Genomic DNA, 13,145 nt, shown 5'->3' with positions numbered 1-13,145 from the left:
TGTCAGTCCATACACAGTTCATAAGTTTAAAGATCACACTAACAACAGAATAGATTTAATGAACTTTACTGAAATGCTTTGAAAAGTGTAACTCTCTCTCTGTCTGCACGCACATACACGCACGCACATACACGCACGCGCGCACACGCCCAGCAACAATAATCATTTTAATTTGAAACAGCACCGCAGAAATTTGTCACAAACATCGATGACAATAATCACATGAAAAAAAACGAGTTAAATTCTGGACCTGTGGCAGTGAGGGGGAGGGGGGGTTCGTTCGAACCGGAACGCGCGGATGGGATTTCACACACTGCAGTGAGTAGAGCTGTCGCTAGAGGGCAGTCGCGTGCGCGCAGTCGCTCGTGTCCACGCGAGAGAAGAAAACCGTGTCCCAGAAAGCACCGCGGCTCGTGAGATTTGCCAGTCATCTTGTTGCGTGTTTATCTCTCCGTGTTTGTCTTATGCGAGAACTTGCTTGTTTCGCCCTTCAGATATTAAGAGATTAAACCCCGGAGCGCCAACATGAAAGAATTAACGGCAAAGAAGCGCGAGAAGTCGCGTGCGGATAAAGAGAAGACGTGCGCGGAACCGCAGGACGTTGAGATGAAAGAGGACGAGCAGAAAAGCGTGAAAGAACAAGATCAGCTGACACTAGAAGGTCTGAACATCACACGTCACATTGAACATTATCACTTTAATCTGTGTGCGAGATTCATGTCAATCAAACCGGATGCGAGGAACCGATGACATGATTATAAACGGGCTGATACACAAGTGACGTGTTTCATCATGTGTGTTCAGATTCATGTGTGTAGTGAGATCAGTGTGATGCTGACGGAAAGATTCACGTCACACACACACACACTGTACACGCAATGAGGTGGGTTTCACTTCGCTGTGTCGTCATCAACACAACAGATGAAGAGTCAATTAAATCAGTTCAAACTCAAACTTTTGATGGAAGGAGTCAAATCATGAGATGAACGTTTGTGTTACAGATCGTGTCAAATATCAAGACGGTGTTAAAGAGTCCAGCGCTCTGGCAGACCATGAAGATGATGATGATGATGATGATGATGATGTGATTTTCTTGCAGATATTAAGGAGCATGTGAAGCAGATCGAGAAAGCCGTTCTGGGGAAGGAACCTCGATTTGTTCTCCGCGCCCTGCGAGCTCTGCCGTCCACCAGCCGCCGGCTCAACCCTAATGTTCTGCACAAGGCCATATCAGGATTCTTCACGTCCAACGCGGCTGGAAAAGAGTTTCTGCTCGGCTTTCTCCAGCAGGTGCTGAAGGCAAACAGACTGCAGTACGTTCAGGATTCCTGAAGGTTTGTCTGTCTGACCGTGTTTATGTGTCTTTCAGCCGGCAGAGAGCGAAGGAGACGTGCAGTTCAGACCTCGCACGGGTAAAGCGGCGGCGGCTCCGCTCATTCCGGAGGTGGAGGCGTATCTGCAGCTGCTGCTGGTGGTCCATCTGTCCAACCTGAAGCGTTACACTGAGGTAACTTCAGCCGTCCTCTCCTCATCGACAGATGACATCAGAGGGTCTCGAGAGCTTTAATGTCATTTGACGTTTGTAACGGATGTGTGTCTCACAGGCTCAGAAAGTGTCCGATGACCTGCTGCAGAAGATCAGCTCTCAGAACCGCCGCGCTCTGGATTTGGTGGCCGCTAAGTGTTATTACTATCATTCCCGCGTGTACGAGTTCTTAAACCAGCTGGACGTTGTACGCAGGTCAGTGACGTTCAGCCCGTGATGTTTCCTTTGATGACATTGTGTGCTCATATCTGTGTTCTTGATTGATGTCAGTTTCCTGCACACGCGTCTGAGGACGGCGACGTTACGTCATGATGCTGACGGTCAGGCCACGCTGCTCAACCTGCTGCTGAGAAACTATCTGCAGTATAATTTATACGATCAGGCCGAGAAACTCGTCTCAAAGTCTGTGTTCCCTGAACTGGTCAATAACAACGAGTGGGCTCGATATCTCTACTACACCGGTCAGTTACTTTCACTGTCTTCTGTTTGATTCATGTTTCTGTGCACTTTGTTTTTTTTATTTGCATCTTTGTTATTTGTTGTCATGTTTTTAAATATGACTATATACAGTACGTTTATTTCAGTTCTAGTTTTACAAATGTTAACAAACGATTTATTTTTAGTGAAGTGAAATGTTTGCTTCATTTCTTCAATGCTTTAGACATATTTTATTGTCAGTTGGTATCAAAGTAACTAAAAGAACAACATAAGACACTTATGACGACACATGGAAGGTGATGTCATTGTTGAATGGATGATGTTGATTGGTTCAGGTCGGATCAAGGCCATTCAGCTGGAGTATTCAGAAGCGAGGAGGACTCTGACAAATGCTCTGAGAAAAGCTCCTCAACACACTGCTGTGGGCTTCAAACAGACCGTACGTAACCTCACTCTCACACACACACACACACACACACTTGGGTTGTGTTTGTGTTGTGACGGTTGATCGTGTGTGTCTGTCAGGTTCATAAGCTGTTGATTGTAGTGGAGCTGTTGTTGGGTGAGATTCCAGACCGTCTGCAGTTTCGTCAGCCGTCTCTCAAGAGATCTCTCATGCCGTACTTTCTGCTCACTCAAGGTGCTCTCTCTCTCTCTCACAGACACAGACGCATGCACTGTTAAAAAGATCATCTGCAGATCTGTGCACCTCTAGTAGTGAATTGTTGAGATGTTCAACGACTCTTGATGTCCATTATAGACACATGTGTCATATTTCATGCACTGATCTCGTGTGTGTTTCTGTCCTGATCAGCCGTGAGAGCTGGAAATCTTGCTACGTTCAACCAGGTATTGGATCAGTTTGGAGAGAAGTTCCAGACAGACGGCACATACACGCTGATCATCCGCCTGCGACACAACGTCATTAAAACAGGTGTGAGATCACATGTCGTGTCACAATCGTGTTGTTTTATTGGCTGTTAGCTGTTGATGGAGTGTTTGTGAATATCATGTGACGTGAGGGCTTCACACATGTCTAGAGAGATGGTGGTGATATTATAATGAAATCAGAATGAGATTGTGAGGTTTGTGTGCAGGTGTACGGATGATCAGTTTATCATATTCACGCATTTCTCTGGCTGACATCGCACAAAAGCTTCAGCTGGACAGTCCTGAAGATGCCGAATTCATTGTGGCCAAGGTCAGACACAAACACTCTACTGCTTTTATCAAATGTTTGTTTTCTGTTAGATAAGCTTTTCAACTTCTGAAACCTCCATAGGATTGTTTAACTGCTTTATAAATGACTTCTGTAGAGGAGATGGTGGTTTATTGCACAGCTCGTGAGAAGTGTTTGTGAAATGTTGTGATGTTTGTGTGTGCAGGCGATTCGTGATGGTGTGATTGAGGCCAGCATTAACCACGAGAAGGGTTACGTTCAGTCCAAAGAGACCATGGACATCTATAGCACCCGTGAGCCTCAGCTCGCTTTTCACCAACGCATCTCCTTCTGTCTGGATATACACAACATGTCTGTCAAGGTAGAAAGAAGCCCAACAGATTTGACAGTTTGTCTTCCTGACTGCTCATGTGCCTCAGATAAGTGCTCAATGAGACACTCATGTGTGTGTGTGTGTGTGTGCGCAGGCGATGAGATTTCCACCGAAAGCTTACAACAAAGACCTGGAGTCTGCTGAGGTAACAGCTGTGTGTGCGTGAGACGTGTGTGTGTGCGTGCGAGACGTGTGTGTGTGCGCGAGACGTGTGTGTGCGCGTGACGTACGTGTGTGCGCGAGACGTACGTGTGTGTGTGTGTGCGCGAGACGTACGTGTGTGTGTGTGAGACGTGTGTGTGTGCGCGCGAGACGTGTGTGTGTGCGCGCGAGACGTGTGTGTGCGCGCGAGACGTGTGTGTGTGCGCGAGACGTGTGTGTGTGCGCGAGACGTACGTGTGTGTGCGCGAGACGTACGTGTGTGTGTGTGTGCGCGAGACGTACGTGTGTGTGTGTGTGCGCGAGACGTACGTGTGTGTGTGTGTGAGACGTGTGTGTGTGCGCGCGAGACGTGTGTGTGTGCGCGCGAGACGTACGTGTGTGTGCGCGAGACGTACGTGTGTGTGCGCGAGACGCACGTGTGTGTGCGCGAGACGTACGTGTGTGTGTGTGAGACGTGTGTGTGTGCGCGCGAGACGTGTGTGTGTGCGCGCGAGACGTGTGTGTGCGCGCGAGACGTGTGTGTGCGCGCGAGACGTGTGTGTGCGCGCGAGACGTACGTGTGTGTGCGCGAGACGTACGTGTGTGTGTGTGTGTGCGCGAGACGAACGTGTGTGTGTGTGTGAGACGTGTGTGTACGTGCGCGCGAGACGTACGTGTGTGTGTGTGCGCGAGACGTGTGTGTGTGCGCGAGACGTACGTGTGTGTGCGCGAGACGTACGTGTGTGTGTGTGTGCGCGAGACGTACGTGTGTGTGTGTGTGAGACGTGTGTGTGTGCGCGCGAGACGTGTGTGTGTGCGCGCGAGACGTGTGTGTGTGCGCGAGACGTACGTGTGTGTGCGCGAGACGCACGTGTGTGTGCGCGAGACGTACGTGTGTGTGTGTGTGCGCGAGACGTACGTGTGTGTGTGTGTGAGACGTGTGTGTGTGCGCGCGAGACGTGTGTGTGTGCGCGCGAGACGTGTGTGTGTGCGCGAGACGTACGTGTGTGTGCGCGAGACGCACGTGTGTGTGCGCGAGACGTACGTGTGTGTGCGCGAGACGTACGTGTGTGTGCGCGCGAGACGTACGTGTGTGTGTGTGTGCGCGAGACGTACGTGTGTGTGTGTGTGTGCGCGAGACGTACGTGTGTGTGTGTGTGTGCGCGAGACGTACGTGTGTGTGTGCGCGAGACGTACCTGTGTGTGTGTGTGCGCGAGACGTACGTGTGTGTGTGTGTGCGCGAGACGTACGTGTGTGTGTGTGTGCGCGAGACGTACGTGTGTGTGTGTGTGCGCGAGACGTACGTGTGTGTGTGTGTGCGCGAGACGTACGTGTGTGTGTGTGTGCGCGAGACGTACGTGTGTGTGTGTGTGCGCGAGACGTACGTGCGTGTGTGTGTGCGCGAGACGTGCGTGCGTGTGTGTGTGCGCGAGACGTGCGTGCGTGTGTGTGTGTGTGTGTGCGCGAGACGTGTGTGTGTGTGTGCGCGAGACGTGTGTGTGTGTGTGTGCGCGAGACGTGTGTGTGTGTGTGTGTGTGCGAGACGTGTGTGTGTGTGTGTGCGAGACGTGTGTGTGTGTGTGTGTGTGTGAGACGTGTGTGTGTGTGCGCGAGACGTGTGTGTGTGTGTGTGTGCGTGAGACGTGTGTGTGTGTGTGTGTGTGCGAGACGTGTGTGTGTGTGTGCGAGACGTGTGTGTGTGTGTGTGTGTGCGAGACGTGTGTGTGTGTGCGCGAGACGTGTGTGTGTGTGTGCGCGAGACGTGTGTGTGTGTGTGTGTGTGTGTGCGAGACGTGTGTATGAGATGAAATCAATTTTCATATATGTTGACAGGAGAGAAGAGAGCGAGAACAGCAGGATCTGGAGTTTGCTAAAGAGATGGCGGAGGATGATGATGACAGTTTTCCTTAAGTCTTCATCTTTTTGATTCTTGATTTGTCTTAAAACAGAATAAATGTCTCTCCTGTGTTTCTCATCTGCCTCAGCTGTGCTCAGTCATGTAAGATGAACAGCTGATGTTTTTCACTTCTGTCATAACAACATATATATATTAAATAATTGTCCTAACATAAACAAGACAATTGAGTTTTGATTGAGCGCTTTTATTGGAGACAAGTGGAAGGTTCCTGACATGACAGAGGTCGGCTCATGTTATAATATACACGGTGTGTCACTGAATTACATGTGATCACATCTTCAGGTCTCTGGTGTGGCGTCAGCACACCACATGTTGCTGAAACGTGTTTTAATAATGAATCCGCATGACGATATTGTGCAGGATTTTGACAACTTCATGGCACAACTTCATTGAACATCCTATTGGCTTAACAGTGTCTTTACACCTGGCTACATGAACACACATAACCCATTTCACATTTGTCATTAAGTGAAAGATATTTTAAGAGTTATAAAATTTGACGAATAAGAGACGACAGCTTCTTCTGGTGTCTGTCCAGTCTTATGTTTCTTCAAAACGTCTGGAAACAAACACATCACCTGTTGATTTGATCAAGGAATCAATGTTGCCTTCACCTGCTCTCAGAAATGTGATTGTTTTTAGAATGAATGAAAGACGCCAGATTTGTGCTTGTGTGTGTGTTGGGAAAATCTTATATCATAATAGATTTCAACAATACGTCATACTGTAGATTGATCACTACCTAGTCAGCTTGTTGACTGTTGTGGAATATTGGTGAATTATATGCCGTGTTTGAAACCTACCCTTAGAAAAATAAACTGGGGTTCAAATCAAAAAATCATTGTTACTACACTTCCCCCTGAGAACATTTTTCATAAGGGTACAGCATGCTTCAAATGATTCTTCATAAATGTGAATGTACTAATTTAACAACAAGACAAGTCAATGAAGCTGCGTGAGCTGTTAATGACAGAGATGGAATTCTTACATTTACATTGAGTCATTTAGCAGATGCTTTTATCCAAAGCGACTTACAAAGAGTTCAGGGAGCAATAAGCGATATGTCCTAAAAGAGCAATAGTACAATAGGTGCTAATACAAAGATACTAGTTTCAACAAAAACCTGTTAAGAGAAAGAGGGTTAGTGTACCTTTTTTCTCTGTCCAGTTTTCACAGAAGAGATGAGTTTTAAGCAGTTTTTTGAAGGTTGTGAGAGATGTGGTTGACCGGACCGCATTGGGACGAATGTTCCACCAGGAAGGAGTTGTGAAGGAGAATGAGAGGGAAAGGGATTTAATGTCCTTATGAGAAGGCAGAGATGGAACAGTCGAATAAGAGATGAGTAACAGCAAGTTTGTTCTACATCCCAACCTAGAAGATTGTCTTATGCACAAACCGTCAGATAAACATTGAAAGATTTCTATTTTAAGGCTTAATACTAAATAACATGTCAATAAACATATGTTTATCAAACAAGGATTAAGTTTGTGTTTAATCTCATTTTTTTACAATAGTAATCAAGTTGAGTTAGACTGTTGGTTTGGTTAAATGAGACAAAAAGTAAAGTGAAACTTTGATTTGCAAAGTAGCGTGATGTAGCTTCACATTCTCTAACGTTTTGTACATCTCTCTTTTGAAGATCTCTTCAAGCCATCTGTGATATGAATAACAAGGTTTTGCAAAAGTTTGACAAAATGATCAGTGTCTCATCTTGAAGCATCTTGGAGACGTTGTCACAGTTCCTCTGGATTGAATCTGTCTCAGTTTGTTCTGTTTCTTCGTGTCATTCCAAACAGACTGGATGATGAGGAGATCTGGTTAATGATGATAAAATACTAATTGTCGGAGATTTTAATATCCACATAGATAGCGCTAACGATGCATTAGCTGTGGCGTTTACAGAACTACTACAATCTTTTGGGGTAATACAACACATTAAAGGACCAACTCATCGATTTAATCATACACTAGACCTGATTATATCTCACGAAGCCGATCTAACCAATATAGATATTATCTTTTAACGGGTACTTTGCTCACGTCAGGAATCAGCCCTTTAACTCGTTATCGACAGGGTAGAATAATCACCTCCGCTACTAAAGATAGTTTCACAAAGAGCTTGCCAGATCTGACTCCTTTACTAACCATACCAATAAATAAAGAATCGCTCGATGTCATGACCAGCAAATTGGGTACTATTTTCTCTAATACATTAGAAGCTGTTGCACCTACGACGTCAAAAAAGATTAATGAGAAAAATATTGCACCATGGTACAATAGCACCACTCGCGCCCTTAAAAGAGAAACTCGCAAACTAGAGCGCAAATGGATAAAATCACAATTAGAAGTCTTTAAAATGGCGTGGAAAGAGAGTGCAAACTGTTATAAAAAGGCACTAAAAGCAGCAAAGGCTGAGCACCTTCGTAACCTCATAGAAACCAACAAAAACAATCCAAGGTTTCTATTTAGGACAGTCGCTAAATTAACAAATAAACAGACACCACCTGACCTGGCTATTCCGCCGCACCTCGGTAGCAATGAATTCATGAAATTTTTTACAGAGAAAATCGAAAACATTCGTGACAAAATTGTAAAAACTCAACCTCCAAATCTGTCCTATGAATTAGCACCAACCATCGCTCCAAAACAAAGGCTCCAGCGTTTTTCACCTATAAAACAGGAAGATTTAATAAAATCCTGCTTGACCTTAGTGCTGTGTTCGATACTGTAGACATTACATTTACATTTATTCATTTGGCAGACAAATTTTATCCAAAGCGTAGTTTTCTATAGTGTCACATTACTGCAGATCAATCAGGGGTAAGGTGTCTTGCTCAAGGGCCCTTCAGTCATGACCTGCTGACACTGAGATTAGAACCAGCAGTTGAGCAGAAAATTTCGAAGTTGAAGTTGAACTAATACTGAACAAATACAGTAAAAGATCTAGACGTTATATTAGACAGCAACCTGTCATTTGGAAATCACATCTCAAATGTCACAAAAACAGCCTTTTTCCACCTAAGAAATGTTGCCAAATGATGAAATATTCTATGTGTTGCTGACGCGGAGAAGCTTATTCATGCATTTATGACCTCAAGACTTGACTACTGTAATGCTCTACTTAGTGTTTGTCCTGCATCATCAATAAACAAACTACAGTTAGTTCAGAAAATACCATCACATAACCCCAATGTTATCAACCCTTCACTGGCTACACATTAAGTATCGTATTGACTTTAAAGTTCTTTTAATCACTTATAAAGCCTTAAAGGGTTTAGCCCCTACCTACCTAACAGAGCTTCTATCACACTACAACCCATCACGCTCTCTAAGATCTCAAAACTCTTTTGATAACACCTAGAATAACTAAATCCACCAAAGGGGGTCGAGCTTTCTCATACGTAGCACCTAAACTCTGGAATAACCTCCCTGATATTATTCCAGGATCAGACACACTCGCCCAATTTAAATCTAGATTAAAGACACAAGCATTCACTTCATGCAAAATATGATAAATAAACCACCAGGAGATGCTGACATTAGATATTATTTACTAGAATCATTTAACTTCTTATATTAACACCATGAACTGTGTTTTACCCTTTCTTGTGTTTTTTTCTTATTTTCCCCTGTAAAGCTGCTTTGGAACAATGCACATTGTGAAAAGCGCTATATAAATAAAATTGAATTGAATTTGGGGCTTCCTGTATAAAATGGAATGTGCGTAGAAACGATCCTAAATTAGATGGTACAGGTGCCCCTGTGATTCATAGAATGCAAACACAGACACGTGTACGCCTCTCTTTTACATGTGGAATCTATAAGTAGCAAATGATGGTGAAATTGCGCGCAGCTGAACGGTCTCAGATCCTTGGAAACGATGTCTCATGTCATTGGCATATAGAAGAGCACCTGCCAACGTCCAAATCCTTTATGAGCAGCAAAAATGTTTTATTTTTCCAAAAGCTTGTAGCACTCAGATCAGCAAAAGTGTGCATGTCTGCTCAGACCCTGACGTGACGCTGAGACTTTGTCCAAGTCAAAGAGTCAAAGGTGTTTATAAATGTCAAGGTTCCCCTTCACGATGAAATCTCACGCTTTCTAAACGAGGCCTTGATCTCTGCTGTCAGACTAACCTCACAGGATTATTACAATGAATGATTGTTTCCCACTACAGCAAAAGAAAACATTTTTAACTGGTGAAAATACTAGTATTCTAATAAGTTTGGCCACCACTGTGTTCATTCATACTGTAATATGGTTATTTATACCATGGTGTGTTTGAATACTGGTGTGCATTAAAACCCTTTGACACACGGGTAGCTCCAGTCAGTTTAACAGTGTTATTTTAGATCAGTTGTTTTTCTGTTAACCTCAGTAACAGCTTTAACTCAGCAGATGGCCGCGGTATAACAGGGATAATCCACAGCTAGCCGTGCGTTAAAGGATTTTACTGTAATGCACCTTGGCTTGAGGTCTGGTGGTTCATGGCCTCCTTATATTGTGTGTGTTATCAGATATTAGGAATGATGCTGATGTGATCTTTCTGATTTGATCATTCATAGTCTAAGCGCTGCTGCTTTCATATGAGAATAAGTATATAGATGATAAATATACAGTGTAAATGGATAAACGGGGAAGTTTTCTGTGAGTGATGACACAAGGTCAATCCAGTTATTAAATCGTGTCGTGTTTGGTTTTCCTGCAGTGATGAAACGGAGGAAGTTCCAGCAGTTCTTGCGTCATCTCGTGTGATCGACAGATGCGTTTGAATGACTTCAGGGAACAGAAGAAAACACTTTGACCAATGATTCATTCAGACAGACAGGAAACTTTTCCTTGTTCTCTGTGACTGTACGTAAGCTACACAAAGTCATGGATGTTTCCCCGGTTGATCAATCTCATCGTGTTTAAATAGAGCCATGAACACACCGACACATTCATCACTTGTGACTCCGCCGAACACCATGAAGTCTCCGTGTGTCCGTGAGTGACGCTTCTCTACGGGACTCTGGGTATGAGTCGCTTTTATTGTTCGTCGATGCTTAACGAAACTTTCGCTTTATGCCACAGTTCTCGCAGTCCACTGCTGTCTCGCGCTCCTGTACGCCGCGCCGCTGCCAGAACGTGACGCGTTGACGCGTGCGGCGGAGCGCGGCGTGAGTTTGGCGAAGAAGATTCTGGACTTCATTCCGCACGTGCACGACGCATGCGTCCAAACAACGGTGAGTTGGTTTACCGTACGACCACATCAAATATAATGCCACGGTTAGAAGCTCGTGCTGTTAATGACGTAAGTGTGTGGTCGCTTGCAGGGTTTGACCCTTGAACTCTCCGCTAAAGGTCATAACCTGGAGTATTTATTAAGCGAGATTGGGATTCCTGCAGCTCCGGTCCTCAAGTCCATCTCGAAGGGTCACAGTCTGGTAAATATGTGAATGAAAGCAGGCTGTGGGTGTCTGATGATGATGATGATGATGATGTGATCGTGTCGCTCAGGCCGAGAGTTTGAGTCGTGTGCTGGAGGGTTTGGATCTTCATCAGGACCTCCTGCAGAAACTCACAGACGTCTTGAGGTCCACTGACACGCTCCAGCTTCTGCTAGCAGATATCAGAGATCTGGCCGCTCAGGTCCAACAGGTATCCATCTCTCTTCTGTCATATGAAGAATGCTTTTATTCATTCACCAAGAGCACAGATGTGTTATTTATTCATATTTGTTGATGTGTCTCAGATCTGCGTCTGTTCTGTTCCAACATTCAGATCTTCATTGATATTTCTTACTGACAATACACATCATGTTGATTCATCAGATGCAGCGGCTGGCTCAGATTCCTGTGACGGTCTCCCAGAGAGACTTTCCAGACATCTCTTCCCGTCTCAACAGTGATTATAAAGTGCAGGTGGCGGCTCATCTGTCACTGCAGCAGCTGCGCAGGTTTACGCAGGACGTCTTCCGCTGTCTGCGTCACATCGCCGCCTCCTGAAGAAATCACACTAAACCACCTGCACAAGTGTTTGTCACGTCTGCTGTGTTATCTGTCCCCTTTAACAGTGTAAGATCTACTCATGGTCATTGTAAATATTTATTTATTTATTTATTTAATTTATGTCACAACAAATGTGGCTTTTAGGAAGTCTTGATTGTGTTGATGGGTCTTAAAAACAATTGATTCTCAATACTGAAGAATACTGTCAAGTTAATAAACTGTGAAATGTTTAATTTCCGAAAACTGACGTCTCTTCTTTTATGCAAAAATGTGTTTCATAGTTGTACTTCATCATCTTCATTAGTCGCCTGAAAAGCTTGCTGGAATCTGCTCTATAATCTCTTTTACACATGTTCCCATACCGCAAACTGATAGATCGGATATCCATACACACAGTAGATCTACAGGGCTTTGGCAAAACATTATCAACATCCACTGCTATAAAGGTTAATGTTATTTGTGAAAGAAAAACTTTCTTTTAATGCTTTCATGAGTTCTGTCAGGTTCCCTACCGCCATTAGCATGCAGTTTGGATTGGTGGTATGGTTCTGATCTAGTCCAAATCTCAAGCAGCAGATGTCATGAGTAAAGACATTTAAGTGTAACACATAATTCAGATGTAGTTGAGACTTACGAAAAGGAATAACAGAAGTCGAGTCTGGATGGTAAATACGAGTGGAGTTGGGGATGGAGGAGGGTAATTTGCTCCTCAGGAACATGATAAGCTGCTCTTAGCTGATTGAAATTTAAACGGAAGTTATGATAGCTTCATATTTCTATAGGTAGATGAGGATCAGCTGAAGCGAGCTTGACTCACGTGCCCTGCCAGATCTTGAGAACGCTATAAGCTTGATTTACATGTTTAACCGCTGCTAAACAACACAACCGAGACAATATATAGCGACAAAAGACAACAACATTGGGTACTGCAGGCTTATTTTCAGCCCAGCTAAACATCATAACCCATCTATTGGGGTTTTACCTATCAGGCTTAACAGTTGGGTTCATCCCTTTTTAACCCAACACTGGCTTGAAATCAACCCAGCATTTTAAAGAGTGTACCACATGCTGAGGTTATATTTTGTTGCTATGGTCTAGGTTGTGTTGTGTTTAGCAGCAAATAATACATGTCACTGATGAAATGGGTGACTTGTCAGATTTCTAAAGGGGATAAATTGTGGCCGGTCATTTAGCAGAAGTAGCTGTAACATTAGCAGCCCAATGTTTATTTCAAGAGCAACTCTCAGACGAACTGAAGATGTTCTCATACAACATTGTATCTACGCAAAAGTGGTTTGATCTGTTGTGAGGAGGTTTTAAGATGCATTGAAGGCAAACAGTGATCCACCAATTTTTCAACACCAACAGACGACATGGCAGCCCAAATCATCACGGACTGTGGAAACTTCACACTGGACTTCAAGCAACAAGGATTCTGTGCCTCTCCGCTCTTCCTCCAGACTCTGGGTCCTTGATTTCCAATTGAAATACAAAATGTACTTTCATCTGAAAAGAGGACTTTGGTTTTCTGTAGTCCACAGTGCACAATGCAGATGAC

The 13,145-nt window shown here is 44.4% G+C and overlaps 2 protein-coding genes across 4 annotated transcripts; both read left to right on the top strand.

The window, feature by feature from the left end:
* The first annotated feature begins 266 nt into the window (after positions 1-266).
* psmd3 (proteasome 26S subunit, non-ATPase 3) lies at positions 267-6,424 on the top strand. Of its 2 annotated transcripts, XM_079485687.1 has the most exons (13): positions 267-413; positions 495-661; positions 1,100-1,290; positions 1,370-1,507; positions 1,605-1,741; positions 1,817-2,007; positions 2,320-2,423; positions 2,510-2,624; positions 2,799-2,918; positions 3,082-3,185; positions 3,370-3,525; positions 3,632-3,682; positions 5,513-6,424. In XM_079485687.1, the coding sequence occupies exons 2-13, from the start codon at positions 526-528 to the stop codon at positions 5,588-5,590; spliced, it is 1,521 nt and encodes a 506-aa protein (XP_079341813.1). In that variant the 5' UTR covers positions 267-413; positions 495-525; the 3' UTR covers positions 5,591-6,424. The 2 variants fall into 2 exon arrangements, with proteins under 2 accessions (XP_079341813.1, XP_079341812.1); XM_079485686.1 differs by having other exon boundaries at positions 311-661.
* A 3,877-nt stretch (positions 6,425-10,301) lies between these two features.
* On the top strand, positions 10,302-11,826 carry csf3b (colony stimulating factor 3 (granulocyte) b). 2 transcript variants are annotated; one of them, XM_079484255.1, is made up of 5 exons: positions 10,302-10,583; positions 10,671-10,822; positions 10,913-11,023; positions 11,097-11,237; positions 11,411-11,826. In XM_079484255.1, the coding sequence occupies exons 1-5, from the start codon at positions 10,520-10,522 to the stop codon at positions 11,582-11,584; spliced, it is 642 nt and encodes a 213-aa protein (XP_079340381.1). In that variant the 5' UTR covers positions 10,302-10,519; the 3' UTR covers positions 11,585-11,826. The 2 variants fall into 2 exon arrangements, with proteins under 2 accessions (XP_079340381.1, XP_079340382.1); XM_079484256.1 differs by having other exon boundaries at positions 10,304-10,583; positions 11,361-11,826.
* Positions 11,827-13,145: the final 1,319 nt, after the last annotated feature.

Source organism: Barbatula barbatula (assembly GCF_947034865.1).
Source record: "Barbatula barbatula genome assembly, chromosome: 21".
Taxonomy (NCBI): Eukaryota; Metazoa; Chordata; class Actinopteri; order Cypriniformes; family Nemacheilidae; genus Barbatula; species Barbatula barbatula.
The sequence above is the reverse complement of the archived record's forward strand: the minus strand, read 5'-3'. Positions and strand labels throughout refer to the sequence as shown.

Excerpts from the sequence above, each read along its gene's own strand:
- csf3b (XM_079484255.1), top strand. The coding sequence starts at position 10,520 with ATGAACACACCGACACATTCATCACTTGTGACTCCGCCGAACACCATG. Across the intron at positions 10,584-10,670 it reads CATGAAGTCTCCGTGTGTCC|TTCTCGCAGTCCACTGCTGT; the intron begins GTGAGTGACGCT and ends TTTATGCCACAG. Across the intron at positions 10,823-10,912 it reads ACGCATGCGTCCAAACAACG|GGTTTGACCCTTGAACTCTC; the intron begins GTGAGTTGGTTT and ends GGTCGCTTGCAG.
- psmd3 (XM_079485687.1), top strand. The coding sequence starts at position 526 with ATGAAAGAATTAACGGCAAAGAAGCGCGAGAAGTCGCGTGCGGATAAA. Across the intron at positions 1,291-1,369 it reads TGCTCGGCTTTCTCCAGCAG|CCGGCAGAGAGCGAAGGAGA; the intron begins GTGCTGAAGGCA and ends TGTGTCTTTCAG. Across the intron at positions 1,508-1,604 it reads ACCTGAAGCGTTACACTGAG|GCTCAGAAAGTGTCCGATGA; the intron begins GTAACTTCAGCC and ends TGTGTCTCACAG.